Source organism: Stomoxys calcitrans, chromosome 4 (genome assembly GCF_963082655.1).
Source record: "Stomoxys calcitrans chromosome 4, idStoCalc2.1, whole genome shotgun sequence".
Taxonomy (NCBI): Eukaryota; Metazoa; Arthropoda; class Insecta; order Diptera; family Muscidae; genus Stomoxys; species Stomoxys calcitrans.
Genome location: NC_081555.1, coordinates 75,188,569 through 75,203,665, shown reverse-complemented (window position 1 = coordinate 75,203,665; position 15,097 = coordinate 75,188,569). Strand labels below are relative to the sequence as shown.

At 37.9% G+C, this 15,097-nt stretch overlaps 1 protein-coding gene across 1 annotated transcript; it reads left to right on the top strand.

The window, feature by feature from the left end:
- The first annotated feature begins 13,854 nt into the window (after positions 1-13,854).
- Positions 13,855-14,626, top strand: LOC106092637 (keratin-associated protein 21-1-like). Its single transcript, XM_013259549.2, has one exon. It carries the CDS (start codon positions 13,964-13,966, stop codon positions 14,516-14,518), a length of 555 nt encoding a protein of 184 aa, XP_013115003.2. The 5' UTR covers positions 13,855-13,963; the 3' UTR covers positions 14,519-14,626.
- The last annotated feature ends 471 nt before the right edge of the window (positions 14,627-15,097 follow it).

Sequence of the window (15,097 nt, the reverse complement as noted above, 5' to 3'; positions counted from 1 at the left end):
TTCGTAGATGGATTTCATTGTCAGCAGTATGGCAGCAGACTCTTTATATCAAAATAAAAGGATTACGAGTAATCGTAAGCCAAATATTTACAAAAAAAAAATGTGGGAAACTTTTCTCCGCTTGTTTGGTTACTTTTCGATGTAAACTTTCAAAATTTCTATACACGCGCCTTCTCTTTTTGTCTCTACTTTTATAATCTGGCATCATTATTCCGTTTTTCTTTTTTGTTGTGTTCCAAGTGTAATAAGGGACTTGCATTGCGGCCATTTCTATTGTAGTCTTGGCCTCGGCTTAAGTTTTAATCAATGCAGAATGTAGTTACCCATGCTGAACAATGATAATTAGTACATGATTTGTTAGTAAACTTTGACATGATTTCCTAATTTGCCTTTTCGTTTACACATTGAAAAGTCATTCAGAATCACCATACTCTATACATACTCTACACATGCTCAAAGATATATTTAGGTATTTCTTTTTTACAAAGCAGCTTTATGTCGGCCTAGAGAAATCGTGTAAACCTTATTTGGTTTCTATCGTTTAACATCCAAAGTTGATACTTGGTAATTTATTCTGGTTTTGGAAGAGTATTATTTGGAACAGCCCGTTATTCTTGGCTATGAGTTCTTTTCAGTATTCCATTTCAATATTTTCCATAGGAAGTATCAAAACCAAATGTGCTAAATGATATCTGGCCAAGGTTGTTATTATTAACACCAGTATCCAAAATTGACAAAAAAAATCCCCATAACATCGTACACGACATAATCCAAAAAAAAACTGCCGCTGTATATAAGTAAGTCGAATTCTATGGTGTATTTACTCTTTATTACTTCAACAGGGTGTGAACATGTATTGAGATAGTTTACAGTGTCACGAAATGAATTGAAATAGAAACTGCACTTTTTTATTTTTTTACTTCTAACAGTGACCTTGAAAATGTATGTTGATAATATGAAATGTAACCAAAAATCACAAATTTGTGGTGAATTTTAACACGTGAATACTTTTGAATGGATGCAGACTGACTGAAATTGAAACACCCACCACTTAATTTTGTATCATGTACATTATAAATGGAGGTGTATATTAGGGTGGTTGCCTCAAAAAAAAGGAAATAATTCAATTCGTTAACCTAGATAAAAGTTAACACCAAAGGCGCTGATTTTTATACCATTTGGTATTGACAGTGGAGTTACCCGTATGGCAGCAGAACAATACTGCATATATAAAATACAAAACGATTTTGACCATTGGGTTCTGGTTTTATCACCAAACAAGTATTTCTATTATTAGGAAATGATTATTGGCTTAAGTACCTAACTGAGATTGTTTCGGTTCCCGTTATCCCTGGAACATTTCACCCCTTAATGAGTCGAAAAAAAAACAAGTAAAAATGTGTTAAGTTCCATGCCGAACTTTGGATACCCAACACCAAGGATGTTATAATCATCTTATTTTATTATAACTCCAGTACTATATCCATAGTTATATCTAGGAGCTGGTCTCGATCATATTTTATTCAGGTCCCGAGAACTCATATACAAATAACAGTTTCAGTAAAATCTGGCAATAATTCCGTTTTGGAAAATCAGTCTATATGACAGCTATATCTAAATAGTCTGATCTGATTCATATTTGGGTCGGATGTCGGGAGGCTTAAAACAACGTACTGTTTAAAATTTCAGCGAAATCGGGTAATACGTAAACCTCTTGTGGGCCTTAGACCTTTAACCAGCGGACAGCTATATCTAAATTTAATCCGATCTGAACCAAGTTTGGGTCGGATGTCGGGAGGCTTAAAACAACACGCTGTTTCAAATTTCAGCGAAATCGGATAAAAAATAAAGCTTAAATGGGCCTTAATCGGCAGATCGGTCTATATTGCAGCTATATCTAAATATAGTCCGATTTAAACCATATTTGGGTGGAATGTCGGGAGGCTTGAATCAACTAACTGTTTCAAATTTCACTAAATCGGGTAACCAATGCAGCTTTAATAGGCTTCAGACCTTTTATCGGCAGATCGGTCTATATGGCACCAATATCCAAATATGGTCCGATCTGGACCATATTTAGGTCGGGGGTTAGAAGGCTCAGAGTAACTCACTGTTTAAAATGTCAGCAAAATCGGTTAATAAATTCAGTTCTTATGGGCCTTGGACTCTTAACCGCCCGATTGGCCTGTATGACGGCTATATATAAATATAATCCGTTCTAAATCATATTCGGGTCGGATGTCGGGAGGCTTAAAACAACTCAATGCTTCAAATTTCAACGAAATCGGGTATTAAATAAAGCTTTTATGGGCTTCAGACCCTTTATCGGCAGATCAGTCTATATAGCAGCTATATCCAAATATGGTCCGATTTGACCCGTTCAAAAACCTGCATGCAGCAAAAAGTCGAATTTTTGCCAAATTTCAGTTCAATATTTTCATTTTTGAATGCTCTAGAGTGATTACAACAGTCCCTTTGCATATGTACATTAGGGTGATGACTTTTTGAGCTTTTTTTCTCAAAAATTGTTTCCTGTTTCACGAATGAATGAACTTTGCCTCTTAATGACTAAAATAACACTGATTCCATTTAAATATTGAAAAAGGTCGGACACAAACCGCTTTGATATGATATTTTTGTGAAATTCTTTTGTACGTAAGGGTTTCATATTGAATCGCCAAACGTTTAACATTTTCTCTAAACCTTAAAGAACTCATCAAAAAATGTACAATAAATATTCAACTAAGATGCTTTACCTACACTACATTTCTACCTGGCAAATCAATTTTGGACCTTGACTTTTGAGATTTTTTTGTCAAAAATTATTTCCCTTTGTCTATTAAACACAAATATTGGGTTGCCCAAAAAGTAATTGCGGATTTTTCATATAGTCGGCGTTAACAAATTTTTTCACAGCTTGTGACTCTGTAATTGCATTCTTTCTTCTATCAGTAATTAGCTGTTACTTTTAGCTTGCTTTAGAAAAAAAGTGTAAAAAAGGTATTTTTGATTAAAGTTCATTCTAAGTTTTATTAAAAATGCATTTACTTTCTTTTAAAAAATCCGCAATTACTTTTTGGGCAACCCAATATAACAGTTATTCGATGAATGAATGAACATTTGTCTATTAAACACTAATATAACAGTTATTCTATTGAAATATTAAAAAAGGTCACGCGAAAACCACTTTGAAATTAAATTTTTATAAAGTATTTTAAATCATTTTGTGCGCGAGGTTTTTTACGAGTCACCCTATATGTAAGATCTTATCCAATCTAACGTAAAAACTCATCGAAATATGATACAGGGACATGAGGTTGTAAAAAAGTCATCACCCTAATGTGCATATGATCTGTTGTAGTGAAGGACTTATTTCATCGTTTTTCCTCTTCTCCAGATCGTTGCTCCAGAAAGAAACTTCGTTTTTTTTCTATACATAGTAAATTTAAAGGCTGCAATTTATGCTACGCCACCCTAAAGTTGATACTCTCCTCACTAGTTGACGAAAACAATTAACCATTTTGACTGCCACAAAAATTAACACTTTTCTGGTATCATGCTAATGGGTATAGTCGTCTTTTTGGTATTTTAGGCTAAATCTCAAACAAGTTGAGCATTTGGGGTTTTAGTGATTTCGATATGTGTGCGTAGTCATTTGTTGCTCCGTAAAAAGATGTATGTTTATGATGGCGGGACTGAGCGCACGAATAAATATCTGCATTTTTTTATAACCGTGTTGTTTAATTTTGTTTTTTACTATAATTTATACACCTGTCTGCATGCGTCTCAAAACTTTTATGATAAGGTTTTACAAGCAAATTGACAATTAATTTCGATATTTTGTGAGTAATTGGGCGTTAGTGGCAAACAAAAGACTTAAGGCACATACATTGTACATGGGATCAATCATAAAAACATACATATTTCATATCAATTTCATTGTCTTTTTTTGCTTTTTTATAATTGACATCTTACAAATTAGGATCAAGGGAGGCATAAAGACGTTTCAATGAGTTATTTTTTTTTATTATACACTGATTGATGAATTTATTGTTAAATATAATAACAGCAACTTCATACGCCATATTTATGTGAAAGCCCTAAAGACTTAAGCTGTGCTTTATAGATTTCACTATTTAATTTTTATCTTCCTTCATTGATTGCTCTGAAAATGAGAGTATGTTGCTCCGCTTCGGTAAAGGATATCAACCTTAGGAAAGAGGTCCGTAGATCTTATAAGCAGATGACACCACCAGGCTGAGAAAGTTCGTCTCAACTACCAATGACGTTAGTAGACGACGTGGGAAGAAGAACGGAGACAACGTAGAAGATGTTGAAGCTTAAGATTAAGACTTATTTTCCTTTGGATACGCAAATACACACTGGAATTTAGGAACAATGAGTTTGATCAAAAGCTAATAATTCTGGACTTGATGATAAAAGAAGCCTTGCGCAGCTTTTCACCATTTAGGTCACCCGGGCTTGATTAAATGTTTCCGGCATTACTGCAGAGAAGGCAAAATAACTGGCGCCCCATCTGGCCGTTTTATTTACTGCGTGCTAAAGACTTGCCCTTTTACAAAAGGCTACCAGTGCGTCCGTCCTTCTGTCGAAATCTCGATAGCGGTCGAACGCGTTAAGATAGCCTCTTGGGAATTGCAAATGGGCCATATCGGTTCAGATTTAGATATAGCCCCCATAAAAACCGATCTCCAGATTTAATTTCTTGAGCCCCTGGAAGCCCCATTTTTTGTCCGATTTGGCTGAAATAGTCTTCTGTTATGGCTTTCAACAACTGTGCCTAGTACGGTTCATATCGGTCTACAACCTGATATAGCTTTCACATAAACTGATCTCCCGATTTGACTTCTTGAGCCCTTACAAGCCGCAATTTTTGCCCGATTTAGCTGAAATTGAGCATGTAGTGTTTTGTTATGACTTCCAACCACTGTGCCAAGTACATTCTGAATCGGTCTACAACCTGATATAGCTCCCATATAAACCGATCTCCCGATTTGATCTCTTGAGTCCTTACAAGCAGCAATTTTTGTGCGATTTGGCTGAAATTTTGCATGCGGTGTTCTGTTACGACTTCCAACCACTGCACCAAATACGATGCAAATCCGTTTATAACTTGATATAGCTCACATATAAACCGGTCTATCGATCATCCTTGTTCGGTTCGTAGAAGCTTTAATTTTGCTGGTTAGTTTGGTATTTAGAATAAATAAATTATGCCCTTCAACTAAATTTAGTTTGTATCAATTTTTAGCAGAGTTCATGGTGGTGGGTTTCCTAGATAGATAAGGAATTTATTTTAAATCGGCCAACGAATCGTTAAGCTATAGCGGCTGAAATATGAAAAACCTAGCGTGGTAAGTTCGGCCGGGCTAAATCTTATATACCCTCCACGATGGATCGCATTTGTCGTGTTCTATGCGCGGTATCTCTTCTTAAGCAAACAAAGAATATTGAATTAGAACTGTTATGCTATTTGAGCTATATCAAGTTATAGTCCGATTCGGACCAAAAATGAATGCTGAACATTGTAGAAGTCATTGTGTAATATTTCAGTTCATTCGGATAAGAATTGCGCATTGTAGGGGCTTCGGGAGTTTGGTTTATATGGGAGCTGTATCAAGCTATTGATCGATTCAGACTATATTAGACACGTATGTTAAAGGTCATGAGAGAAGCCGTTGTACAAAAAGTCTGCCAAATCGGCTGAGAATTGCGCCCTCTAGAGGCTAAAAAAGACAAGATCCCAGATCGGTTTATCTGGCAGCTATATCAGGCTATGCACCGATTTGCGCCATTTATTGGAAGTTATAACAAAACATCTTATGTAAAATGTCAGCCAAATCGGATGAGAATTGCGCGCTCTAGAAGCTCAAGAAGTCAAGACCCAAGATCGGTTTATATGACAGCTATATCAAAACATAGACCGATTTGAACGGACGGACGGACATGGCTAGATCGACTTAAAATTACATGAGGATCAAGAATATTTATACCTTATCGGGTCTCAGACGCATATTACAAACAGAATGACGAAATTAGTATACCCCCTTCCTATGGTGGAGGGTATAAAAACTCATGAAAAACACAAAACATTTTCCTCCATCCCATGCATTTTTTTCTTCAAGTTTCATTGGTTGTATGAATTTTTCAATGATAGGTATTTGATAGTAGAAAACGAATTTAATATCCAAGTTTGAGGCCAAATGTTTGGTCGTGCCCACCCATAAACTCCCCCTAAACCAATGGAAATTGGGGCTCAAATTAAAGAAATTTGAGAGTAGAACACGATACTGATATTTTCTCAGGGCTAAGTACGGGCTAGTGCTGGCAACATTTGTGAGATAATATGCCATGTAAAACTTCTCTCCAAAGAGGTGTCTCACGGCGTTCGGACTCGGCTATAAAAAGGAGGCCCCTTATCATTGAGCTTAAACTTGAATCCGACTGCACTCATTGAAAGTGAGAAGTTTGCCCCGTTTCCATAGTGGAATGGTCATGGGCAAAATTTGTTATTTATTTGTAAGTAGTGGGTGGCCGCCCCACTATGCATATCCCTCAAACTGGACATATTTGTAGATTATGGCAAAAAGGGGCTCAAATCTGTTTCGTGGCCAAGTGTTTTAGGGTCTCCTCACCTCATAAACTCCCCTAAACCACACATATATACCGACTATAACAATATATAGCTCCAATGTGATTTTTGGGAGCGGGGTATGAATCTGATATCCACTTTTGGGGCAAAGAGTTTGCCTACTACAATCCACTACCAAATCCAAGAGAATAAAGTAGATCTAACATCCAAACTTTAATGGGCGGACCCTCCCCTTACCCTATTTCCAAAAAATCCAAATCTCGGAGATGGGTGCGATATATGGGGGACACCCCACCTCCACCTCCAAAGCCACCAGCCAAATGAAATAAAAGGTATTTGAGACCAGAGCACGAATCTGATATATGGGGATACGCCTCACTCTCAAAAACACCCCCATACCGCACATATTTACCGACCATAGCAATATACGTCTCCCTTGAAAGGTATTTCGGAGAAGAGCACCAATATAACATCCAAATTGGCGCGAAATATCTGAGAGACCGTACCAGCACCCCCAAACAGGACTTACGTGACGTGACCGTATAGGGCTCAGATAAAATAAGAGAGTGAAAGAAGGCGCAGCGGAGCGGGCCCTGTCCGGCTAGTCTTATATATAAAAATCAATTCGTGTTCGTTTGTATATTTGTTTGTGTACCGATTTTCTTAAAATGTTCACAGATGGTGCATAATGATCCCGTGGTGAGAGAACCCTCAATGTAGCTTTACCTTTAACTATATGCATGCTGCTGCCGCGACAGGCGATCTCCAGGGATTTTTGCCCTAAGATATATTCCTATCAACCTCTCAAGAGTCTTCAGCATAAAGGATGACAGACTAATAAGACGAAAATCTTTTGCCTTCGTGTGGTAGGGTTTTCCTGCTTTCGGAATGAAAATGACCTTCATGTCCCTCCATCCCACAGGTAAATATGACATTCTGATACAAGCAGAGTATATCTCCCTTAGGCAGGGAACCAGTCTATCAGACACAGTTTGTAATTCAACCGGTGATACATCAGACACAATTTCCCTAATAGCCTCCGTCGAATGGATACCAGTGACAAACTCTTCTGGCGCCATGTTGTCCGTTGGAAAATTTCCCGAAATATGTGTATCAACGAGTAGTTGTAGTGTTTTCTCACAAGACATTGTCCATACATTCTCTGACTTCAGAATATACCCCACCGCAATAGGTCTTGAGGAAAGAGTCTTCCTTAGTCTAGAGGCCTCGCATATATATATATATATATATATATATATATATATATATATATATATATATATATATATATATATATATATATATATATATATATATATATATATATATATATATACATATATATATATATATATATATATATATATATATATATATATATATATATATATACATATATATATATATATATATATATATATATATATATATATATATATATATATATATATATATATATATATATATATCTGAGCTTTTCTAAGCTCGCCCTTATATTTTCTTTGCTCAGCCTAATAGATGTCCCAATCGAGTGATGCTCTAGTTGCTTTTGCTCTGTTGAAGAGTTTTCTTCAGTCCTTCCTTAGACCAACTAGCTCTGGAGTCTACCATGGCGATCGCTGTTGCCCCTTGGCTTCGCACTAGGACTGCTGACACAAACGAGTCAATCAGGGCCTTCGTGATCCGCTTGACCACTATGTCTATATCATCCGTAGTTTCCACGACCTTTTCTGGTCTAGAAGGGATAGACGTGCAGAATTTGTGCCGAAATTTATCCCAATCCGCCTTTCTTCTGTTTAGCCGAGGGACCACGTCCGCAGTATTTTCTCCAAGGCTGAAACTACCATAACAATGATCAGAGGAGCTGTGGTCATCCAACACATCCTAGTCGCATAATTTTTCTCTATATCTTTGGATACAAAGGTAAAATGTAATACCTCCTGCCTGTTCCTGGTAATAAAGGTCGGTTTATCCCCTTTATTAAAAATCACTAGATTGCTACTTATAATACATTAGCTGACCCGGGCCCGCTCCGCTGCGCCTTCTTTTACTTTATATGGAACAATACATATATATATTTTTTTTCTACAATTGAAGAGCTTTTTGTGAAATACCATGCTACGAAAATAGTATATCGCTTGACTCCTAGTTTACCAATATAAGTGCTTTTATCTGAATCCCATAGGATCTTTATTGGTCTACGAATTTAAGTTTAGATGTAAGGTGTACTCCATTCTGAAAATACTTTATTTCAGCCCGATATTCTCATGTTTTCTCTGATTTAGGGGTGTTTTCGGGGGTGAGGTGGTCTCCCAAACACTTGGCCCTGAACAAATATCAGCATCGTGCTCTTCTTTCAAATACCAATTATTTAAACCCCATATTGCCATTGGCTTAGGGGAGTTTACACGATGAGAAGTCCCCTGAACACATGGCCCCAAAATAGGTTATCAAATTCGTTTTCTAATTTCAAATACCTTTCATTTGAGCCACATATTGACATGGTCGAAAAATTTTTACCCTTCGTGGGGTGTTTTGGGGAAGGGGTGATGCGCTAAATACATGGATATCAAATTCGTATTCTACTCCCAAATACCTTAATTTGAGCCCCATATTGCGATGGTCACTATAAAATTGCTGTTTGTGGTGTATTTTGGGAAAGGGGTAGACCCCAGAAAATTGGTCCCGAAAATGGGTATCAATTCTTGCTCTACCCCCCAATACCTTTGATTTAAGCTCCACATTGACATAGTCGGTAAATGTGCCAGATTTAGGGGTGTTTGGGGGATTGGGGTGGTCTCCCAAACACTAAGCCCGAAAAGTATATCAGCAATGTGCTCTATTCTCATATATCTACATATATTATAATTTTTTATATTGCCATTGCCCTCAAAATTGGGTATCAAAATCGTTTCCTAATCTCATTTAAACTCCTTATTGCAAAAGTCTGCAAATATGTCCGGTTTGGGGTATTGGGCCTAAAAACTATGAATACTTAGTTCCACTTTCTTTAAGACCCAAGTTGTCTTGGTGAGCAAATACGTCCTATTGGGGGGTTGTTATGGTGGTGGGACGTCCGCTAGACAGTTGGCACCTAATGTTGATATCAGATACGTGGTCTACTCCCACATACATTTAATTTGAGTCCCATATTTCCATATTCGGCAAACATGAACGGCTTGGGTGGTGTTTTGTGGGATAGGCGGCCACTCAGTGAGTTGGCATTGAAAATATATATCGGATTTGTGTTCCACTTTAAAAACCCTTTTATTTGGGCCTCATATTGCAATAGTCAGAAAATACTTACTATTTGGTTAGTGTTGTGGGGGTGGGGTGGCCCACAGACACTTTTCCGGAATATTGATATCAAATTCGTGCTTTACTCCCAAATACCTTTCATTTGAACCCCATATTGCAATGGTCGTAATTTTGTCCCCTTTGGGGGATGTTTTTAGTGTGAGACGGCCCCCAAACACTTGGTCCCATATTTGGATATCAGATTGGAATTCAACATTCAAATACCTTTTATTTAAGCCCCATATTGCCATGGTCAGTAAATAAGTCTTGTTTGGGGGGTGTTTTGGGGAAGGGGTAGACCCCCAGAAACGTGGTCCCACATTTGGATATCAGATTCGTATTCTACTCGCAAACACCTTTAATTTGAGTCCCATATTGTCATGGTCGGTAAATATGTCCTATTTAGGGATGTTTTGTGGCTTGGGGTGGTCCCCTTAGCAATTGGTCCGACAATTGGATATCAGACACGTTTTCTTATCCTAAACACCTTTCATTTGAGTCCCATATTGTCGTGATTGGTCTAAATATATGTTTGGTAGGTTTTAGGGTGGGGCAGCCCCTAGGTATCCATCCGAAATATGGATACCAAATTTTTATTTTTAGGGCACTATATGAGAGCACACAAAATTTCTCACAAATTGTACCACCCGTCTCCGAGATCTGGCGTTTCTGAAAATTAGGGTAAGGGGGAGGGTCCGAACCCCCTTCAGATATCAAAAAATGTAGTACCCTATTTTCACCACGGGATCATTATGCACCATCTGTGAAAATTTCAAGAAAATCGGTTCAGCCGTTTCTGAATCTATAAGGAACAAACAAACATACAAATAAACAAACAAACACAAATTGATTTTTATATATAAGATACCAACCACCGTAGGATAGGGGGTATTTTCATTTTGTCATTCCGTTTGCAACACATCGAAATATCAATTTCCAACCCTACAAAGTGTATATATTTCGGATCGTCGTAAATTTCTAAGACGATTTAACGATGTCCGTGTGTCTGTCCGCCCGACTATTGTAATCATAATAGAGCTTTCAAAAAGTGAGATATTGAGCCGAAATTCGACACAGATACGTCTTTTTGATGCACGCTGGTTAAGTTCTTGAACGGGCAAAATCGGACAATATTTGGATATAGCTGCTATATAGACCGATTTTCTGAAAAAGGGTCTAATGCCCATAAATGCTTTATTTTTTATCCGATTAAGACTTTCCGACAACTGGCCTAAATTTGGTTCAGATCGTACTATATTTAGATATAGCTACCATATAGGGAGATCGGTCACCCGATAAAGGGTCTGAAGGCCTTAAAAGCTTTATTTATCACCCGATTTCGTTGAAATTTGCAACAGTTGGTTATTTAAGACTCCCGATATCTGAACAAAATATGGTTCAGATCGGACTATATTTAGATATAGCTGCCATATAGACCGATCTGCCGATAAGAGGTCCGTAGCCAATAAAAGCTTCATTTATTACCCAATTTCCCTGAAATTTGAAAAAGTGAGTAGGTTAAGACCTCCCAAAATCCAACCTAAATATGGTTCACATTGGAATATATTTAGATATAGCTGCCATAAAGACCGATCTGCCAATAAGGGGACTGAAGCCCATAAAAGCTTTATTTATTACCCGATTTCGATGAAATTTGAAACAGAGAGTTTTGCTGAGCCTCACGATATCCGACTTTATGGTTCAGATCGGTTTATATTGGCTATATCTGTCAAAAAGACCAATATTTTGTTCCACAAAATTGAATAGTGACATATATATTAGACCACTCAATGTCCGTGCCGAATTTGGGTGCTTAAGTTATCCAGTTTTCACCGGATTGTGACGAAATGGGATTTATATATATACCCGGGGTGGTGGTTATCCAAAGTTGAGCCCGTTCGAACTTAATGCCTTTTTACTTGTTTTTATACCATCCACCATAGAATGGGGGGTATACTAATTTCGTCATTCTGTTTGTAACTACTCGAAATATTTGTCTGAGACCCCATAAATTATATATGTTCTAGATCGTCGCGACATTTTATGTCGATCTAGCCATATCCGTCCGTATGTCCGTCCGTCCGTCTGCCTGTCGAAAGCACGCTAACTTCCGAAGTTACTCCTCAGACGAATATTTCACTTGAAATTTTGCACAAATATTTCTTATAAGTTTAGGTCTGTTGGTATTTTAAATGGGCCATATCGGTCCATGTTTTGATATAACTGACATATAAACCGATCTTGGGTCTTGACTTCTTGAGCCCCTAGAGGGTGCAATTCTCATCCGATTTAAATGAATTTTAGCACGAAGTATTTTATGATATCCAACAACTGTGCCAAGTATGGTTCGAATCGGCCCATAACCTGATATAGCTGCCATATAAACCGATCTTGGGTCTTGACTTCTTGAGCCTCTTGAGAACGTAATTCTTAACCGATTTGAATGATATTTGGCACAACGTGTTTCGTTATGATATCCAACAACTGTGGCAAGTATGGTTCAAATCATTACCTGATATAGCTGTCATATAAATCGATCTTGGGTCTAGACTTCTTGAGTCTCTAGAGTGCGCAATTCTTATCCGATTGGAATGACATTTTGCACAACGTGTTTCGTTATGATATCCAACAACTGTGCCAAGTATGGTTCAAATCGGTTCATAACCTGATATAGATATCATATAAACCGATCTTGGTACTTGACTTCTTGAGCCTCTAGAGGGCGCAATTCTTATCCGATTTGCCGGAAATTATGTACGACGGATCCTCTCATGATCATCAACATACGTGTTTATTATGGTCTGAATCGGTTTATAGCCCGATACAACTTCCATATAAATCGATCTCTCTATTTTACTTCTTGAACCCCCAAAGGGCGCAATTCTTATTCGAATTGGCTGACATTTCACATATGTCTCCAACTTATAATTTAATTGTGGTCCAAACCGAACCATATCTGGATATCGCTCTAATAGCAGACCAAATCTTTTCTTATGCCCTTTTTTGCCTAAGAATAGATGCCGAGAAAATAACTCGACAGATGCGATCCATGGTGGAGGGTATATAAGATTCGGCCCGGCCGAACTTAGCACGCTCTTACTTGTTTCAGCATACTTTTGTACTCAAAACACCAGATTTTGTTAGTTGAAATAGCTTTAAGAAATGTTGGCTAATACAGCAGCGCTATGTTTGCTAAAACAGCAGTAATGCGTGCTTTCCCATATTCAGGAGATAAAAACTGCTGTTTTAGCAAACATCTCAGTGATGTTGTTGTTGTAGCCACGTTCGTTGTGAGGGTTGCGAGGCTTAGTTGTTACATTCGCTGTAAGAAAATCTTTGTGTAAACGATGGAGTGTTTCACGTGAAATGTGTATTCAAGAGTAATTCTAATGTTTCCTTACTATACGTTTTCTGAATCTTCCGCCGCATAGAGCTTTAGGATGGACGAGCTCAATTTAAGTTTTTAGCTCTTCAGCTTTTCAAATTCAACTTACTAGGATATAATGTGTTTTAAAATATGACTTCTAATTTTTGGCGTAGCGCATATTTACATAGTTTTTATTTGCAAAATTTGGTCGCCAAACGTTTAGGTCAATAAATTGACCATAGCTGTGACGACAAACCCCATAATTTGCTATTATGAATTTATGGTTCTAAAACTAAAACATGTTCTTGGAATTATTCCCACTGAAGCAACCGCCAAAGGTGCGAACTTTTATGGTTTCATATTTCGTAGAAGCCTAACCACAAACTGCCTGAACAATTGCTTGCACTTTTCGAATATTTGTATAATTAAAAAAAAACCAGCGAATCTTAGTAAACTTGAGACTTGACAAAATTTAAAACAAAGATGAAACAATGGCCACACTTTGTTATGGCATGGGGAATTTTGCACTATAAAATCCAACTTCTAAGCCATCACTGTCGTTAGTCGATACCATCAATCCATTAGGAAAGCATTCTTACAAAATAATTTCGGAAGTATTCTTAGGCGCTTTCAAAAATATTAATCTGAAGTTTTAACAAAATCGCCGAACTTTTGAAACAATTACAATGAAAGCCTACGTGTGTGTGATTGCATTGATTGCCCTGCTGGCTCCCACTCAAGCCACATTTGACAAGCTGGGTTTATTGGCTGGAGGCTCACTGGGTTATGGGAATGGCTATAATGGTGGCTATGGCGGAGGATATGGCAGTGGTTATGGTGGAGGATATGGTGGCGGGTATGGAGGAGGATACGGTAGCGGCTATGGAGGAGGATACGGTGGCGGTTATGGAGGAGGTTATGGCGGCGGATATGGCAGTAACGTGAAAGTTATCAAAGTCACTGTGGTTCCCAGCGGTGGCGGCTATGGCGGTGGCTATGGTGGAGGTTATGGCGGTGGCTATGGCGGTAGCTACGGTGGTGGCTACGGTGGTGGCTACGGTGTAACCCCCATTGCCACTGTTGCTACTCCAGTCATAACTGCCGTCTCAACACCTGTTGTTTCTGGATATGGAGGCTCCTATGGCGCAGGCTCTTACGGATACGGTTATGGCAGCAATGTTATTCCTTCTTATGGAGGTGGTGTAGGTTTAGGTTACGGAGCAGCTGCTGACTGCTTCTAATACTGGAACAAGTACCATGTTACTCCTTGTTTTGCAACACATTCTAATGAAAGGTTTGCTAATTGTTAACAGTATTATTTAAATAAAATTGTTTTACTCGAAACTTTATTTGTTTAGATTGTTCATGTTTTATTTTTACATATAGTCAACATATTCACTACCGACATTTAACATATTTTTTAATCTGTCCATAACAAAGAGCAGGCACGACATGTACCCGACAAATGATTATATGTGCATTGTGCAAAACAGCGGTTAAACATGAAAATTATTTTTTTATACCCTCCACCATAAGATATGGGGTATACTAATATCGTCATTCTGTTTGTAACTACTCGAAATATTCGTCTGAGACCCCATAAAGTATATATATTCTTGATCGTCGCGACATTTTATGGCGATCTAGCCATGTCCGTCTGTCCGTCCGTCCGTCTTTCTGTCGAAAGCACGCTAACTTCCGAAAGAGTAAAGCTAGCCGCTTGAAATTTTGCACAAATACTTCCTATTAGTGTAGGTCGGTTGGTATTGTAAATGGGCCATATCGGTCCACGTTTTGATATAGCTGCCATATAAACCGAT

Excerpts from the sequence above, each read along its gene's own strand:
- LOC106092637 (XM_013259549.2), top strand. The coding sequence starts at position 13,964 with ATGAAAGCCTACGTGTGTGTGATTGCATTGATTGCCCTGCTGGCTCCC.